Source organism: Dermacentor andersoni, chromosome 6 (assembly GCF_023375885.2).
Source record: "Dermacentor andersoni chromosome 6, qqDerAnde1_hic_scaffold, whole genome shotgun sequence".
Taxonomy (NCBI): Eukaryota; Metazoa; Arthropoda; class Arachnida; order Ixodida; family Ixodidae; genus Dermacentor; species Dermacentor andersoni.
This window is the reverse complement of record NC_092819.1, coordinates 109,448,184-109,467,203: the sequence shown is the minus strand read 5'-3', so window position 1 is coordinate 109,467,203 and position 19,020 is coordinate 109,448,184. Positions and strand designations below refer to the sequence as shown.

At 44.6% G+C, this 19,020-nt stretch overlaps 1 protein-coding gene across 1 annotated transcript in view; it reads left to right on the top strand.

Moving 5' to 3' along the window:
- Positions 1-19,020, top strand: part of Ack (activated Cdc42 kinase) — a 116,519-nt gene that overhangs the window by 12,133 nt on the left and 85,366 nt on the right. The window contains exons 2-4 of the mRNA XM_055066337.1: positions 1,779-2,105; positions 5,206-5,387; positions 17,227-17,552. Coding sequence (XP_054922312.1) covers positions 1,779-2,105; positions 5,206-5,387; positions 17,227-17,552 — 835 coding nt within the window. The remainder of the gene's footprint in view (positions 1-1,778; positions 2,106-5,205; positions 5,388-17,226; positions 17,553-19,020) is intronic.

Below are 19,020 nucleotides of genomic sequence, written 5' to 3'. Positions count from 1 at the left end.
GGAATTAAGTTTAACTTCCTACAGTGCCACTCGCGTCCATTAATCTCCTGTATGACATGATTTGACGCAAGGTTTGCAACATGCTTTTCTATCTTCTGTACTTTGTACTTTATATCTACTGCTTTTTATCCTGGTGGCAGATATGATTGAGAATTTCATCATATTAATTAGACCTCATATTTACTCATTCCTCTATGCTTTCCTCAGTGTCCCTAAGTCTTAAGAGTCCATCAAGCTTTTCATTAAAGGGACACTAAAGCAAAACAGTAAATCAGTTTAGACTAATGAAGCATTGTTTGAGAACCCTGCAGGCAGTCATTAAAAAAAAATAGTTTGTTTATTAGATGAGAAAATGAAGGTCCAAGTATGAGTATTTGAATTTCGCGCCAAAACCCCAGCGCCGGTACGTTAGCGTGAAGTCGGGGATTCCAAATTATGTTTTTGCATTTGGGCCGCGTTGGCTGAATAAAGGTTCTCGAAACTTGCCATGTTTAATATTTGGTTCCTCTAGAACACAATGTAGTCAATCTGTACCGCTATATATAATTAGTATGCCCTAAATGATGCCATCAAAATCCAAGACATCACAGTCCCCAGGTGCGGGAACTTAAGTAGGCGTCGCCACCTGTATTTCGTTCTTGCGCTTTTTCTGGCTTACCAAACGTCTTACCGTTGTAAGAGTGGTGTTTTTGGTGTTGTAGAACGGTAATTTACTGATGCAGAAGAAATCATTTTTAACTTAAGTGTCCCTTTAATAGTCATGAACAAGCTTGCAAAGTCTACATCGTCACTGTTAGATTTGGAACCCTGAGCACCTCTAGATTTTGTTGACTTGCATGTTGGACATTGCCATGACTTTCGCCATGCTTCGACCTTTGACTTGTATGTACTTAGATCTCTGAAACATTTTCCAAAGTGATAGTGACAGCTACACCCTTGACAGATCAACCCTTCATCATCTGAGCATGAACATTTGCAACAGGGGCAAGTCTCAGTTTCAAAATCAGACATATTGGTGTAAACAGTTTTGTGTTTGAAATCAACAGCTTGGTGGAGTCATGGCCAGTAGGAGAAGATCATATTAAATAAAGGACACAATGCTGGCTAAGGTGAAATTTCTTTAATAAAAGAAAAAGGAAAAGGATTGGCCCTACTCTACCAAGCTTCTTTGTTCACAAGCTCAGCAAATGGTCATTTTGCTTATTGTAAAACAAGGCTTCGATGGGAGGAGTGTGGGAGAAATGTCATTCACTAATTGTTCTGTCTTCATCATCACTGGGTCTTTTATTAACATTCTTAGTATATGTGCAGCGCGACATAGACGAGAGACAAGAAATGGACGACACGAGCGTTGACTGACATGTTTATTGACGTGTTATATAGTCATGATTTGTTGATGAGGCTCTTACATGATGGCTAGTCTGTGTATTGAAACTGCCAAAACTATGCCTTATTTTGCTGCCCTAATCACAGTGAGTCAGTTAATGTGATACCGTGCTGAGCACAAGGCCGCACTTTGAATTTCCAGCTGTGGCGAGCGTATTTTGATGAAAAAGAATGCATAAATGCTTGTGCACTCCTCTTTAGCTGCATTCAAAGACGACCATCTGGTCAAAGTTAATGCAGTGCCCTCCACTGCGACTTCACTAATAGGTCCTGTGTTGTCCTAGAACCTTAAACCTTTTACAGCAATAATTCGATCAGTCAATCTGTCTGTTGACCTGTCAATCAAGCAAGCAAGCTTAATAGGTGCTTGGCTCCACTGTGGCCACAAGCAGGTTCCATTCCCGTGGTGCGCCCCAGAGAGCCTCAAGTCGCGCCACTTCTCACATGCCAGCGACACGTGGATGTTTGGCGTGACCCTGTGGGAGACGTTCAGCTTTGGCCAGGAGCCCTGGGTGGGGCTGAGTGGTGCGCAGATCCTGCAGCGCATCGATCAGCTTGGGGAGCGGCTGCCCCAGCCTGAGGCCTGCCCCGGGGACGTCTACCAGCTGATGCTCCAGTGTTGGGCTCATGCGCCCGCTGACCGGCCCACGTTTCCCGCACTCAAGGACTTCCTTCTCGAAGCACGGCCACCTGTGCTGCGTGCCCTGCGTACTGTACAGGTACGTGCGAGTGTCACACGCAGGTCTCCTTGAAGTTATGAGATGCTTATCAGTCCTGGCAAACCCACTAGGTGCAGAAAGTCGCAGCACAAAGCAGGAAACGTGAAATGCACAATTGACTTGACTCATTTTACTCAGACTCGCCGAGTACCAAAGAACCGGCCATACAACAACCCACAAAGTTTATGAAAAGGGAAGTTGGCTTTGAAAGCATGCTCGGCCAGTGTAGCATGCACTGAAATTAGGCTAGTTGGTATGGATTCGTGGCTTTGGGCAGTGCAAAACAGATGGAAACTCAAGGGACAGACAACATGCGCTGCCTGTCTTTTGTCTTCCCATCTGTTTGACACTGCCTATAGCATGGCACTGACAATGTAGGCAGACTTGCTTTTTGTTTTTTAATGTCCCTTTAAAGTTCTGCGTACGCACTGTGTGATTACAGTAGTTGCAATAAACTAGGTGGGAGATGGTGACATAACTGGAGGCAGGGTGTGCTCGGCTGTTGCAGTGTCGGTGTAGATATGTGGCATAATAAATGGAAAGCGAAAGAAAGAATGTAGCTGTGGTACAGGGCTGCAGTGTGTCTTTGCACCTCAAGAAATGCATGTAGAGGCTTAGTATGTGCCAGTGTGAGGATGAGCTCTTCGTGAAGAGGGAGAGAGGATGGAGGAATGTAGTCTGCCGTTTCAGGTGGCTATGGCGCAGCTGTTTCTGCAGCCTCTCGAGCGAACCCTTATTGGGGTTTGTTTTCTAGACGAGGCCCTGTAGGTGTTGCTTTGGTATAAATTGTTACTGCAATGGTGTGTGCCATATTCTTGATCATTCACTCTTGGGTGTATATCACCTTCGTTGGAATGCTAATTGGTTTGAGTCAGTGGACAGAACAACCGTTGCTCAAATGAGGCATTGTACCGGATGCCATGTAAAAAAATGAAAATGTCCTCGAAAATGATCAGTCGAGGATGAGGCCTCAGCATATATGGCTCATCCAGCACTGAAAACCTGTCTGTCTCGCTCCTCCTTCACCCTCTTTGACAGAGTACCCTCTCATCCTGCTCCTCTAGGCGTGCTTGCAAATAGAATAAGGTAATGGGGAGGAGGGGTGTTTGCGATAATTGTGTACCCATCTCTGGTGTGTGGCCTGGGTAATCATATTGTGTGTGATACGTTTGCTCTTTGTGGTTCATCAAAGTAGCATGGCAGATACTTTAAAGCACTTGTCTGCTGACAAGATCAAGGCCTACAAGCTGTGGAAGGCTGTAGGGGGTGGGGGGGGGAATGGTTGCATGGATAATGTAATGGGCACTTGGTTTCATTCTCTCATGCAGTAATAAAGTAAGTTATGTGGCTTTACTCAATGGTAGGCATTAGATAAATGTCATGGTCCTATATTTACTAGGCTGGTATGAATATCAATTTCTTAGTTTGAAGCAAATAGTAATTAGTGTGGAGTAATGTCGGTGCAAATAAGTTAATATAGTTGCAGGATTTGCACGAAACCTTACCTTGTCTAACGTCCCAGATGTTGACAGACTTAGAAAAAATGTTGGTTCGTTATTTCAACAATAGACAGTGCAGGCCACACTCACGTGAAACCACGTTTAGGGTACAGTTCTTCAAAGAGATGGGAGAACAGAGCCGCTGGCCAAAGATACGAGGTGGGCGATGCCTGCATCCGTGAATGGAGACTGTTTTTGCAAAGGTTCAGGCATTGTATGCAGTTATTTTCATGGGTTATATGTGCGGATTGTTTTCTTCTCTTCAGGCTGATGTAACAGGAATGCAGCTTATACATGGAAAAATATGTATATTTGTTTGTTTCAAATTCTGTGAAAGCTTTAATTACTGAAATTCGAGCCAAAGCATATATCGAATAGCATAATATGCGACTGAATATTTGAAAATATTGAATGTTCACACAAGCCTAATATTTACCCTTAGGCCACAGCTTGACTCAGGGTCTTGTGCATGCAAGAACAAGACTGTGCTTCTTTCTGACTTGACTGAATGTGTTTTCAAGGCTTATTTTAATATTGAAAGGTTATTTATTCAGTTGTCCAGCGCTGGTACATGCAGTAAATGTTTACTTTAACAAACTTCAGAAAAACTGAAGAAATGTTTGCTTACCAGTAACTTCACTTAACTGACCAATTTATACAACAGCCTTTAATGAGGAAGCAAAAGAATATGTAGAACATTCAAATGAAACCTGCAGCATATGCTGAATGTTTTGTAATGATTTCAGGGGACACTTCAGTGACATCCAGCAGTTATGCAAAAAATTTTTTTTTTTTCTGTTGTGCTTTTGAGAAAGTATTCAAAGATAGACTAATATTTTGAGAGTTTAGAAAGCATAAGATAGTAAGAGCTGGCATTGATTAAACAGTGTTATTGCTGTACAATTTCATAAATAAGCATAGGAGACGACTTACAAGCATTGCTGTGCGGAGAAAATGTTTGTAGAACTGAAAGATTCCCCATACCAAGTTTATTTGACCAAGGCTGCTTTGCATAACACTCAATCTAATGCCGTCTTGGTATTTTCGGTGACTTTGTTGAGCTGAAATCATTGTGCTAGCGTAATTCGTTGGAGGGAAGTGTTACCGAAGTTGGTGCTCATGGCATCTTCCAACATATTCAAGACTTCAGTTTTATTGGGGTGTGTAAGCATTTTGGCCTGGACCTGCTTGCTGGAATGCATCTACCCCAGGGTCAACTTATGCTGGTGAAAGTTTAGGAGGAAACTTTGTCGACATTTTCATCAGGTTTTCAATGCACCCATTGGAAGTTCCAGGTGTATTGCTGAATGCCTGGCTCATGCTATACCATGCAGCTGCACACGCAGTGAAAGCAACAAACTGTCTACAGATGACGTGCCAAGGCAAAAGCTTTGTTGTAGTGTGAATGTTGTTCCTGCAGTGTACTGACGTGCTTGAGAGCTGCAATGACAAGCAGTTGTACACCATGCAGTGTCTTCAGTGAAAGTGTGTGCTTGCGACAAGCATGCATCTTTTGCCAGCTGGTGCGTTATCATTAAGTGTAGTGACTAGGACTCTGCCCTAGTCATACAGCGCTGAGCCTTGTGGTTCCTCCCTGGCAGGAGAACGGCCGGCTAGAACTGGAGCCAGGCGACCTGGTGGAGGTTCTGGACGGCAGGCCTGAGCACCACTGGTGGCGGGGCCAGAGCCAGCGCACCTTCCGCATCGGGCAGTTCCCCCGTGGTGCCTGCGAGTCCCTGTCGCGTGTCAGCCCACGCGACATCAGCAGACCGCTCCGAAACAGGTGACTGTCTGGCCCATCACAGAGGCCCACCCTCCTGTTTGAGTTCATGTTGGCGCAATCATTCACGTTGCTTAGACACACGGAAAAATAGAAACAACAGTGCTGTGGAAGAAGCGAGAAGAATAAGTTGCGATATTAATGCACTCCCTCACCTGTCAGCAAAATGCGGTAGCAAGGTGTCAGCATTCAGAATGTCTCAAAGTTGGAATAAATTTGCACAGTACAGAGTACGCAGTAAGCAAAACGAGGTTGTAAAATTTCACCATTTGATGGTCAAGGACGCACATATACAGCGCTGCAAACATGTCTCAAATGGTTGATACCATGTATGTATGGCATCATATTTCTCTTTGAAAAACGCACCAATTTTTCAACTCATTGATGCTTAGCAAATGCTGCCACCCTGTGTGAACACAAGGAATTTCTTTTTCACTTCGTAGTCTCCTGGTCTTCATTCATCTTATTTATGCTGGCATTTCAGCGACCACTCACGCATGTGCAGAAACACAGTGGTTAGTTTTGGTTTCATCTCGGGGGTTGTTTCCGTTCGTTGCACTCCTAAAAACTGATGTCTATCTGGTTTTGAATCTCTCAAAGGGAACCGCTAAGTGCTCGTTCGTCTGTTGTTCAGATGAGTGCGAATGCGCCTGTTCACAGGTGGGTGCTGGTATGTACAAACGATGCCGCTGTATACAAAAGATGATGCCCATACCTGCATTTCTTTTCTCGACACTCGCGAAAACTGATTTGCCATCGTTGGGAAAATAAGGATTAGATCAAGTTTCTGACGTGTTGGTTTTTCTGATGGTTTCACAACCATTGAGTTTCCTTGCTTGCACTCATGCACAGTTTGATGACGCTGTAGGTGTGCGCGCCTGTTGCTCTGCTGCAAGTGAGTCGAGCAGCGATTCCTCCAGTGCGGACTCTGCCGCCCAAGGTCCGAATCAGAATGTACCTATTTTGATATAACTCCGTTTCATCTTTATTGGTATTTCTGCAAGCCCATTTGTATTGATGAGTAAACAATGCATGTTTACCCATGAAAATATTTTTGTCACATTGTGGTCACTCTAAGAAAAATTGTGGCGAATGTTTTTCAAAATAGGGCGGTTGGATATCTTAAATCAGCAATAAAAAAAGTTTAACCCTGGGGGAGGGGGGTGCATTTGGCAAAAAAAGAAGAAATTTGACACACAGATGCTTAAAAGACAGCAAAAATAAGAAAATAAAATAAAATTGTTGGGCTCAATAAATCGTCTGACTGCTTAATAAGGTCGAGAAGAAGCTTTAATTAAGGGCTCACTCTGATTTGGCTGTTGATACACATGTGGAACACAAATGTCTTAATTAGATAGTTCATGGAGAAGCCTATTTGAAATATTATTGTATTTCAAATATTATTGTATGAAGTAGTATTGTATTATTGTATTTAAGAGAGAAAGCTGAATTCTGCCAACAGTTAGAAGCAGTATTTTGATTTGAACACTGAAACAAGGGCCCTAAACCACTTTTCATCGAACTGAAGAAACGTATTTGAGGTAGACATAGGCTATTCCAGAAATACTTTGCCGGAAAAAGTACTTTAATGCATTCAGCAGAAGTGGAGTTACCGGCAACAAAACATGGCCTCTGTTGTGCTCTCGTTCCTTCTTCAATGCCTTGCGCTGCGAAGGCTATGGCGAAGTGTAGCATGCCCACAACGCTTCGCCTTCTGAATGTCACCATGGCACACAGTTCAAATTTCATTTTGGATGTTAGTGTAGATGCCACGACTTCCTGTTTTGGTGCTTGCGACGCACTAAACGTACGCCAAACATGGTTGTCTTCAGCGAGCCGCAGTGCACTTAGCCAGTGCAGTCGTGGCGACAGCCTGTGGTATACGGTATACGCGCTACGTAGCAGACCGCTGCTGCCATTAGTAGCCGTGTATGGGAATCCACTTTATTACGAAATAAAGCGTTCAGAAAAGAATGAGGAGTACGCTTCCGTTAAAAAAAGAGCATTTGAGAGAAAGCTGACGTCGAGTTCCGCTTGCGAGCTTTACGTACTTCGTACAACAGCAAAACTTGTCTGAGATGTTCTCAGCAGCGTGTGCAGACAGTGTTTATTCATCAAGCCCGAGAGGTGGATCAGGGCCCCTTTAAATTTGATATAACAGAATGGCCCAAAGGCAGTACACTGAAATAAAATTAAGACATGAAGTCTATAATTGCCTAACTGTGCACCAAGAACAGATATCACATTTAGTTAAAACTAAATGCAATAAATGTGAAGAGTGGATAAATCTGTTGCATAAGTGCACAACTAACTTAAAACACTTATGTTGTTTATGCAAGCTTTCCCAAAGTCCTACTCACAAATAATTGATATAATTCCGAGTGGCACATGGTATATCAATATTGTCTGTTTTAGATGCCCCAGTAGATGCTGTTTACAGAGTGGTGATGTCATTCGTTACTGATTTAGACTTCTAAACTTAATAAATTGTTTATATGCAGGGTGTTTTTAATGCATTCGCATTCTATGGGTACTGCACGCACTTTTTGGGGACTATCTATGTACGTTTGTATGTTTGTATCTACCCGTTTTCCCGCCTACCTGGGTCACTGGGTAATGAATGGTGGAATGGATAGATCATCCGGCTGCTGTGCGGAGGTAACGGTTCGAAACGAACACTCGCACACACTTGGGCCACTGAGTATGTGGCAATGTGTACATATGCTCTGCTCTTCAACGAACCTTTCTCACACTGGTATGGGTCACTGTAAGGTGTGGGACTGGGTAGGTACTGCTCTTCGGAAAAACGTTTTGATGCCAACTTGTGTCGCTGGTTATGCGCCTGTAGGTGTGTGTTGCTGGGAATTTGCTGCTCTACAATGAACTGCGTTTGGGCGACTCCTATTATATCAAGTTTAAAGGGACCCTCAACTACTCCTCAGGCTTGGTGAAAAAACATAGTCGCAGGACAGGGGTATTTGGAGATCACCGGGAGAGAGAGGCCTTTGTCCTGCAGGGGACATAAAATAAATTGATGATGATGATGATGACAAAGATTCCTTAAACTTTACTGCTGCTGAGTGGATTCGAACCCACGTCACATAAGTTCCTAAGGGACAGAAACCCGATGTCTGAGCTGGTTGCTCCACAAATGCATTGGGTATGGGCCGCTTTTCAACGAACGACTTTCACGCCAACGCTTTGGCGAGCTGTGCCACAAGTGCCCTAGGTGCGTGCCGCTCTTCAACGAACTTCTTGCCAACTTGGGTTACCGAGTATGTTCCACCGAGCGTGTGGCAAGCGAGGGAACAATTGCCAGTGTTCGTAGGCACCGGTGCACCAAGCTTCTTGTCTCAGAGAGGAACCCAGTTGGTACATGACACTTTCCTTAGGTGACATGCATTTTGGAGGCCCCACGCGCAGGCTTCGTGACGGCGGCACTAGAGGGCAGGGAGTGTTCTTGTGGAAGTGCGAAAGAGAAGTCCCGTTGCAGTACAATCCTCGTACATACCTTGTTTCGACTTTGGCAGTACGTTGTGTTGCTATGTTGATTCAGTGCTGATTGATGCATTACTGTCAACAGTCATCGTGAGATGGATTCTGCTCAATTGTTTTTAGACAATACGGATTTTTTTAAAGAAGGCTGTGACCATGAGACACCTGTCATCTTCACAGACGAGCTCTGCGGCGAGGCAGAAATAATTTGCTGCTGCTTAAGTTACATTGAAGATTCTTATTAACAAAAATGTGTTTATTAACTTTTGATTGTTAACTTGAGGGTAGTTGTTTATGTGAAAAACTTTTAAGGCATCACAAATCGTGGCATACTTAACTTTTAGAAATTAAAAAAACTATGTAACACTTAACCCTTTGAGGGTCAATGACGTAAATATACGGGGCCACAAACAAGTCCCAAAATGGTTGATGCCATATATTTACGGCACCGTCTGTACGTTTAAAAAGCGCGCCAATTTCCTAACTCCTTATTTTCTGTCATGTGCTGCCACTATGTGGGAATACAGGGAATTTTTTTCGTGCGCCTCCCTCTCTTTGTTTTCGTTGCGTAGTTTGTTTTAGAGCTAGTTTGCTCCCGCGCCTCTATATACTACCGCTGGCGCATTGATGCACGGGCGGGCGGCGGTTCGGGTTTTGTTCCGCGGGCGGTGTCGGTTTCTTGCGCTTGCAAAACTGATGGCTAACTCGTTACTAATCGCTCAAAGGGCGACCACCTCTTTCTCGCTCGTTTAGTGCTCACAGGGGTGTGCATAGGAAGGATGCCGCCGTGCCTGCGTTTCCGTTGCTTTCTTTTTGACACTCGCGAAAACTAATTGCCTCTGGTTGGCGATAAGATTAAGATTAGCGGAAGTTTGTCACACGTTGTGCTTTTTTGACGGGCACAGAACCACACAGATTTCTTGAGTGTGCTCACTTACGCAGTTCGATTACGCTATGGATGTACATACAGTAGACTCCCGTTAAGATGAACTCGTTTAAGATGAACCCTTGGTTAAGATGAACAGTGGAAGTCGTTTGTTTGGTTTCCCATAGAGTCGATGCAAAAAAATTCGCTTAATATGAACACTGCACACGCGCTAATCGGTTAAAATGAACTTTTCGCGGCCGGCCGCGCCTTACCCGTGCAGCTTTACTCAACCATCCAAGCAGCACTTTAGGGGAAGGAAAGGAAAAAAAAAAGAAAGAAATGAAAGCTTTTCTGCGCCTTCGACCATCTGTATGATGCGGGGAGACGAGGATACCTAACCACCTCGTTGTTTCTACGAAGGTACCGCTGCTCCTCCGCTCCTCCTCTCCCACCCTTCCTCCCTCACTCCTCTGTCTCCTCCCGGCCCGGCTTCAAGAATTAGCCGCGCCCTCAAGTTCATTCTCTCCTTTGCCTCCCCATCGCCGGACCCTCCCCCTCTGCCCTTCACAGCGCCGATGGATGCGATTAGCCTTTCGTACGAGGAATTTTCAGCGCTGTGCTACTCCCCTTTCCCCCCACCGCAGCACCTCCCACAACGATCTCTCCTCTTTGTCGCCGCAGCAGATTCGCATCACGCTGGCTTTCTCTGAACTTGCAGACTGGAGGGAGGAAACAGGCCGCAGAGAGAAAGATCAAGCGTGGCCTGGCCAGTAAGCCAGTGAAACTCAAAAAATAAAGGCGAAGAGAAAAAGCGAGAAGAAAAAGCAGCCAATGCTGTTTCCCAATGGTGATCACGTGATAGTGCCGTCATGCCAGTGCTACCAACCTCCGCGCCCTCAGCGCAGAATGCGCTGAGCTCAACCTTGCACTCAGTGCAGAATGACTGCGATACTATGAGTGAGGACTCTACTGTGAACTTGGAGAAAAGCAGCATAGTTTCTACGCTGAGCAGTAAGGGTGTCTCCATTGGCATGAGTGCGTATGTCAGCATTGATGAAGGTGTGCAAACATGTAGGGCTTACACACTGGAAGCTTAAATGGAAGAGGTGCTCGACCTGCCATCAGAAACTGCTGCTGACGATGACAGCATGGATGTTGTGCCTGAATCTGCACAAGTGACCTGCAGTGCAGCTGACGCTTGCCTGGATACTTTAGCGCAGTTTTTTGAACTATGCGAGGGCACTGAGGACTATCTCAGAAAATTAAGTGAGATGTCTACATTTGTAGCAGCCAGGCGATTTTCTTGACAGGCACAAAAAAAAATAACAGACTGGGTAACAGTCAGCAGTGCCTGATGCCTTACTAGGGCAATTTGTAGTGTACCACTAGTAGTGCAATAAGTGCTTATATTGCAGCTATTTTTTCCCTGAAAGGCCATTTCATTCATTTGTTCTTATACACGAGGTATTTGAACACACACTGCATGCTCAAACATCATTTTTAGAAGCACTCCTGATGAGACAAACTTCTGATAAGACGAACACTTTTCATGATCCTTTGGAGTTCTTCTTAAAGGGAGTCTACTATTAGTGTAAGAGCAGGAACATTTGAGTCTTGCAAAATATTCTCGTGTGTTCATTTTTAAGGCCTTGAACTATGTGTATAAAAATGCATAACATTTATAATCCCTGTAAGCTTATTTCCTTTTTTATTGTTATTATTCATGAATGAAGAGTACATATATACTAAAGCAAAATATTTTTTTCTCACCTTATGGTCACCCTAGAAAAATTGTGATGAATCTTTTTCGAAATAAGTCTCTAAGAAGAATTGGAAGCTGCAATAAAAGAAATCGACCCTGGGCGGTCGCATATGGCGATAAAAATGGACCCTCAAAGGGTTAAAGTGCAAAACATGTGCAGGGCACTCTTTGCTGCACCGTGCAGGCTGGAGAAAGCGCTGAAATTGCTGCCCCTAGAAGTCTACGCCACTCGGTGGAGGAAACGGTGGAAATGGTCGTGGTGCGTGCAGGAATGAACAGCAACTCTGGGCTGGCTGCGAGGTTGTACTCGTCTCGTAACATGGGTCTTCCAATTCCTGCACACGCCACGATTTCATCTCTCTACTAGCACTTTGTCAAAGCTGGCTCTGTCTGCTACCAGAGGGGTTGGAAAGGCAATGTGGATGAAGATGTTGAAATGAGCTATCAGAAAGCATCTGAAACACCTTGATAAGAATGAGTAAAGACGTTTTGATATGTAACCTGCAGTTTATGAATGTATTGCGCCGATAAGGATAAATTTTCATGTACATATCAGACAGAGTTCATTAGAGAGAGCGATAGAAAAAGCTCTTTATTGAAACGCAGAAAATTCTGCCAGTGTGTTTAAAGTCGCCTACATGCTACTCTGCATGAGGGAGGTGATAAGGGATTGAAAAGCCCCAAGAGAGAGTTGGTGAGAATGCCTGTGCCTGCATACCGTAGGCTTAGCTTCCATGTCTTGATTTCTGGACTGGTGCTGAGCGAACTGTGGCATGCGATACAGCAGTGCATTGACATCGTGTTACATAAATTACAACTCCAACCTTCTAGTCTGTTGCAGAGAAAGTAGCCAGCAAGGGATATTTTGCTTACTTTACGGCATTTTTAAAAATAAGAACAGGTGAGGACATTGATGCTTTTTAACCATGAACAAAGACAGCTTGTGCTAAATACTGTGACAATATTTATCACGCGACTGCTCGTGGTGTAGGGCCTCGTGTTGACTAAGCACTGACAAAAAGTCCAGATCACGCATACTGTGTCCTGGGAATGGTTTGCAGAAATCGAAGAACATTGTACTCTGCTTGGCGGCGCCAAACGTGTGTTGAACCATGGCATGCAACAAAAGCACATTTCCTGAGCCATTTAGAGCCGTTGTTACTGCACACTGTGACGGTGGTGGCATTCTTTAGCGACCGCAGCATTATTCTTACAAGAAGCCATGCTGATGGAACAATTGGTTTCCCTATCATGCATTCTCAAGGACACCATCTTTTTTGCTCTCTGTGCATCCTGGTGTATGCATTTTACAGTTCATCTAGTGATAGTAGCGAGCTGGTCAAACGGCCGAATTGGAAGCTTTACCAGAAAGGTGATGCTGCGGTGCCCCTGAAACAACATTTCGGCGGAGGAACGCAGTTAGCACGGCCAAGTTGTTGGGAAGTGCAAGCATCTTTGTCTAGGTGGCCATATAGTTACCAGCACACACCTATTGTCTGTCCCCCATTCTCGCACATAATGCAACTCGTGAATTGTAACAAACTGCTCATGGGGTACGTCGACTGAAAAAGTAATTACTTTAAAGAATTAAATTGGTAAACAAAAATTTTTGATATTGACATGTCAATATTGTAACGACCGTTAATTAACTGATAAAAGAATTTTAGTCGACATATATGATTTCTGTGGCTAACTGACGGGAATTCACTTTTCGGTAGAAGGGTACTGACAGATGTTCTGTCACATGAGTTGCAGATGAATTGCACTTTCTTCTTCTGTATTCTATTGAGTTTATTAATGTTATTGTTAGTGTGTAGGGGTCTATAATAATTACGGCATTGCGCATTGTAGCTAAAATACTAGCATTACGGGCAAGGATGCATACGTCTGGTTTAGCTAGCTTCAACGAACACCTTCAGAAAAAAAAAAATTCAAAGAATGTTTGCTACGACGGTGTCTATACATACATTTCAATATAGTTTGTTAGTAATCCTTAAACCAAGGTATTTGTCCTGTTCAACCTCAGAAAGAAAACTATTAGTGACTGTGCAACAAAAACAAACAAAGGTTTCTTTTTCTTTATTTGAATTATTCTTATGGAACGAGTCTGTCAACATTAACAGACAATCGCCATTGATTAAACCAAAACGAAGATGACATGATAATGATGGCACAATGACAGGATTACTGCTTACATTTCATGGACCCCGATTTGAATTCTGAACACGGTAGAGTAATGAACAGTGCTAGATGGTCATATTTCATCTCATATGTGCATGATGTTAATTGTGAAAGACTTTTTTGTCTTTTTTGCCTCTGCATCATTTGCAATGTACATCTAATATTCTGAGTAGGGGAAAATACAGTTTTTTTGCCAGTTATGCTGAAGAAATGTTATGCTACCTGGGACAGGCATGTAAAAAAGCTGAAGGAAGCGACACTAACCCTTTCACTGCTGCTCCCATGATAACTTGGCCATGCACCCTTGCAAAACCCTGTTCACTCCCGAGTAGACTCGTTTTGTGCTTTAGTGCACACCCTGTCTCTTGAAAGCAACTCGGGCAAGAAAGAACATTGTGCACCTGTTCTGTCATTTACAGAGAAGCCATCTAAACACGCACACATTCACGCGCGTGTGTACATGTGTACACACGCGCGTGCACACACACACACACACACACACACACACACACACACACACACACACACACACACACACACACACACACACACACACACACACACACACACACACACACACACACACACACACACACACACACACACACACACACACACACACACACACACACACACACACACACACACACACACACACACACACACACGTACACGCGCACACACACACGCGCACACACACACACACACGCGCACACACACACACACGCGCACACACACACACACGCGCACACACACACACACGCGCACACACACGCACACACACACACACACACTTGCGAGTTGAATTTCTGAAAGCAGGCACAACAAATGTCTCTGTGCTCTGTTTCGGCTATGGTAAACTAGTGTGGCAGATCTATCTGCACTTTGAGAGACAAAGAGATTTATGGACTTTTCATTTATCCCGAACTGGAAGAAACCTACCTCAAAGAACTAGTGTCTATGCAACATGTAATGTCCACTGAACCAACACGGGTGGGGGAAAAAAAGAAAAAAGAAAACTGGCCAGTGCTGAAGGTTGAAGGGGCAGCCATTATCAGGCCCGTCCTCCCAGACTATGACACACAAAGGAATTTATAAATTTTTCAGGAATGCTGATAGCAACTATGAGCTATCAACCAAAGCAGCAAGAAAGCAACTATGAAAACCAGCTCCTATGTAGCGCGAAATATCCACTGAACCAACTCACAAAAAGACCTGGCAGAGGCTAAGGAGCATTCAGGAAAAAAACCACCAGCAGTGCAAAACTCTAGAGCTGTTGATAGAGTTGTGGCCTGTCTGGCATTGCATGAGACACTTTGCAGTTAGAATCCGTTATCAGCTCTTTAGGGGGTTCAGAACATTAAATATGGGCCAATTATGGCCTAATTATACGCCAACGTAAGAAATGTGCCAGTTATGTCTGCAAGCATGCTTGCTTGTGCTTCATGCTTTGGTTCAGGCACCTGAACAACTGTACTTGGGATAGAACCAATTATCTTGCTGTCTCAAGTCCAGCGTCCGGAAACTCTGTGATGCTCACCTTTTGCACAAATGAACAGATGACACTTGCACAGACCAACAGTCTTCTGTCAGGGTCTTTTGATAGCGTTAACCAAGATGTGGTGCCCTGGTGGAGCACGTGTACAGGGGCATGCTCTTCGCTTCACCAACGTTCACATTGGACTGCTGCCTGCGAGGTTTACGGCTTCACGATGCCAATGTACAAACCAAAGATGGCATTGTTGTTTGCCGGCTGCTGCATGCTTCTTCAGGTTTTGGGGCTGTCTCTTCGGAAAAGTCCTGTCTGGTAGTTTTCAGAAGTTCTTCAGGTGGCACCAGAGTTCTCTAAGTCTCCTAGGAGTATAGTTCTGTTTTTTTCTCCACATGACGTGAGAGTGTACACATACGTGGGAGTTGTGGTCTCACTGCTGCAGTTTTCAGAAGTTCTTCAGGTGGCACCAGAGTTCTCTTTAAGTCTCCTAGGAGTATAGTTCTGTTTTTTTCTCCACATGACGTGAGATTGTACACATACGTGGGAGTCGCGGTCTCACTGCTGCAGTTTTCAGAAGTTCTTCAGGTGCCGCCAGAGTTCTCTTTAAGTCTCCCAGGAGCTGCTGTCATTGAGTCGAAACCTGCTCAACCTTCAACACTTTTTCCTGAAAAGTGACAACTCACTCGGGTGAGGGTAATGCCTTTCAATGAACACTGTTCTGCAGAAATTTCTCAAAAGGATAATGGAGATATCTAGACCAGAGTATTTGCTTTCCCCATTCTTCCTATACACATTTCCACACGACTGGAGCACTGCTAATGGCAGTGCCCTGCCTACTGCTTCTTTCTTACTTACCGCAATACACTATGGGGTCTCAAATGTGCCCTTGGGACAAAGGAACAACAACACATTAGTGAAGACTATCAAAAGGGAATTTATTGCTCTTCCTATGCACCAATGTCTGCTAGCCAAATTAACTACTAATAAAACATGGTGATGGGCGCTGACAAATTGAGGAAGTCTGACACACCTCAACAGGATATCAAGTGAATATGTTCGCACCCATGCTGGACACCAATGCCCAATTGTTCGCATGTAGTCATGTGAACGGTGATGCATTTGAACGGTCTTGTTTATCCATCCTGGAAGCATGCCAGTGTGTGTGCGACAAGACCCGAAGCCAAAGAGAAAGAGGCTGCTCCCTTTTCTGCCTGAGTAAGCCCGCCATTATGCGGCATTAGCAGCCCAATACTCGCACCATCTCTCATGCTATTCAGCAACTGCTACCAACTGACGGCGGCACATGCACAAGCTGGATTACAGGAGATACAAGAGCCATGCAGGGAAAACAACATTAGGGGATGCGTGAGAATTGCGTGTCCCTACAGCACTTATAGTAATTCTCCAAGGTTGGTATCTGACAAAGATGTCAAATAGCACCAAAGGAATGGTGATGGGATGGGTGGCTGCTCTCTATGGGTGCTGTCTAATGCTGCCTAATAGCTGCTGTCTATGGGCTGTCACGTAGGCCTATGGCATCGTCGAGACTACATTATAGAGGTGGCTTTGAAAGCTGTTGTAGTGACAGCAATTTGTTATGCAAGATTGTGGACTCGCTGCTGTATGCAGTGAAATAATATTTAGCTTGCAAGTTCATGGCAGCATTGTTTACAAATCGCAAACATTTTCTTCAAAAGGTGCTTCAATATTTATTTACTTATTTAAATAGGTTCCAGGCCTGAAGACATTACAGAAATGACTGGTTCATAGTAACAAATAGCAAACAAGGGCAGCCATAAAATTGAACATAGTGCATTGTGCATGGTTGCTTTGAAGTTTCCATTGTCTGGAATGGTGGCAATGGAAGCAGGCAATTGATTCCAATCCAGACTTGTTCATGGAATCCTGGTACAACTTTGTTTGACAAGAAGGCACCCCGAGTTTTAAAAGGCTGTGATCAGAATTGCATTAAGATAGAGCATCCCTTAAGGAACGAAAGAGTTACTGGCATCTGGATATTTAAACAGAACAATGTCTGCTGCAGCTTCATTCATACAGGCCACATGGATGTGAGTGGCCGCACCTGGGGCGACCCGGGTTCCATCGACGAACTGTATCTGCGCAACCCCATGGAGCCTCCGGACCTGTTGGGCCTTCCACCCGAGGACGACGAACCACCTCCTCCACTGGCCACACGACTGCAAGAGCTGGCGCGCCGCTCCTCGCAGAACAACCCCATCACCAAGAGGACGACGCAGATGCGCCAGTACAGCTACAACCGCTTCGTCGACGAGCGGACCGATCCCAGCGAGCTGGGAAGACTGAATGATGACCGGGTGGCGGCGTCTCCCGTTCGTCTGCTGGCACTGGGTGAGTCTTAGTGCTTGGAAGCATTCTATGTGCTAGTATTAATGCGATAGTGTTATAAGTAGACTATGCACACTTTGTAGGCTTGATGAAAATTACGGGCCGATTGTGAAGGCAGTGCGGTCTAGCGCAGCATCTCAGGGTGCTTGCGGTTGAGAGGGAAGAATGCGGAAAAACTAGCATGTGACGCACTCCCCAGAGGTTTCAGAGATCAACTTTCGTGTGACAGAAGCATGCGTGCGATGGTGATATTACTGGGCTGCAGTGCTGGAAGACAGATTCGATCCCTCCATCGGTCACGCATTTCTTTATGGCGTTATAGGTGGACTTCACCCACTTCGGAGGTATCCAACTGAAAACTTGAGCTTTGCTGAGCGTACACAGTTGTGTCACAGTGTGTACGAAATGGTGAAAGAGATACGACGCCGAGAAACAGCTGCTAAATGAGAGCGTGCACGGTCACCTGTGACGCACACGTGCACAGCTGTCGAGAGGTCACAGTCATCGTTATCTAACTAAAGTTGAACCCACTTATAACAATATTCAAGTGGCAAGAAAATTTCCATGGTTATGACTTATAATTATTACAACTGGGTTGTACAAAAAAGCAGATGGGACAGACATTCAGGTATTTTTTTAATTAGATAAAAAGTACAGTCGAAGTCATTCGTAGCATTACTGATTTTAACAATACTTGGATGTAAGAATGAGAAGCTGCTGCACTGTGAACTTCTGTGCGTGTTTTGTGGTAAAAGAAACTGTTTACTTCAGTGTTGCCATACATTTGGCTATAACAATCAAATCCGGCTCCTTGGTGTTCGCACTGAAAAGAAAAAGAATGCGAAATCCAGGGAAAGGAAGAAACCCACTTTGCCACACGTGCCTTTATGCCGTGCACCTCTCACGTCACGCCTTCATTGCCCCTCTCCCCATCTCCCTTCCAACCCTCCGACTTTGTTGAGAGGGGCATGCGTGGCCGGCAATGATGATAATAATGTTTGTGGGTATGCGCTATGAAATGGTGCGGCAACAAATTGTCGCCCAGCATGCTTGATTTAATCAGGTTTTTCTATGTCTATCGCCATCCAGCGTTTTGTCTATCTGATCTTGATGTTAACTTTTATATTTAAAACCTCTAACACTATATTGTGAAATTACCTACGCTTGCAGTGCCTCTGGTTCTGTCAATCTCTTACGTGCATTTCTTTCACCAATAGACAAATTGTTTCTTATCTCGACTGCTGGCCAGTTAATCCTTCCATCGTCTTTGAATCTCAATGCTTCTCGAAGGTGGACACTTCCTATGGGTCTCGCTTGGTGAATATCTTGGCATTCCATTACGATGCGCTGAGTTGTTTCTGGTCATTTTTCGCACCCCACAAATGCCTCATCCTGCGGTGCGTGTTTGCTCCGGTATATTTTTGTCCTCAAGCAGCCAGCTCGGGCCTCCAATAGCAAGTCACTGCCCCAC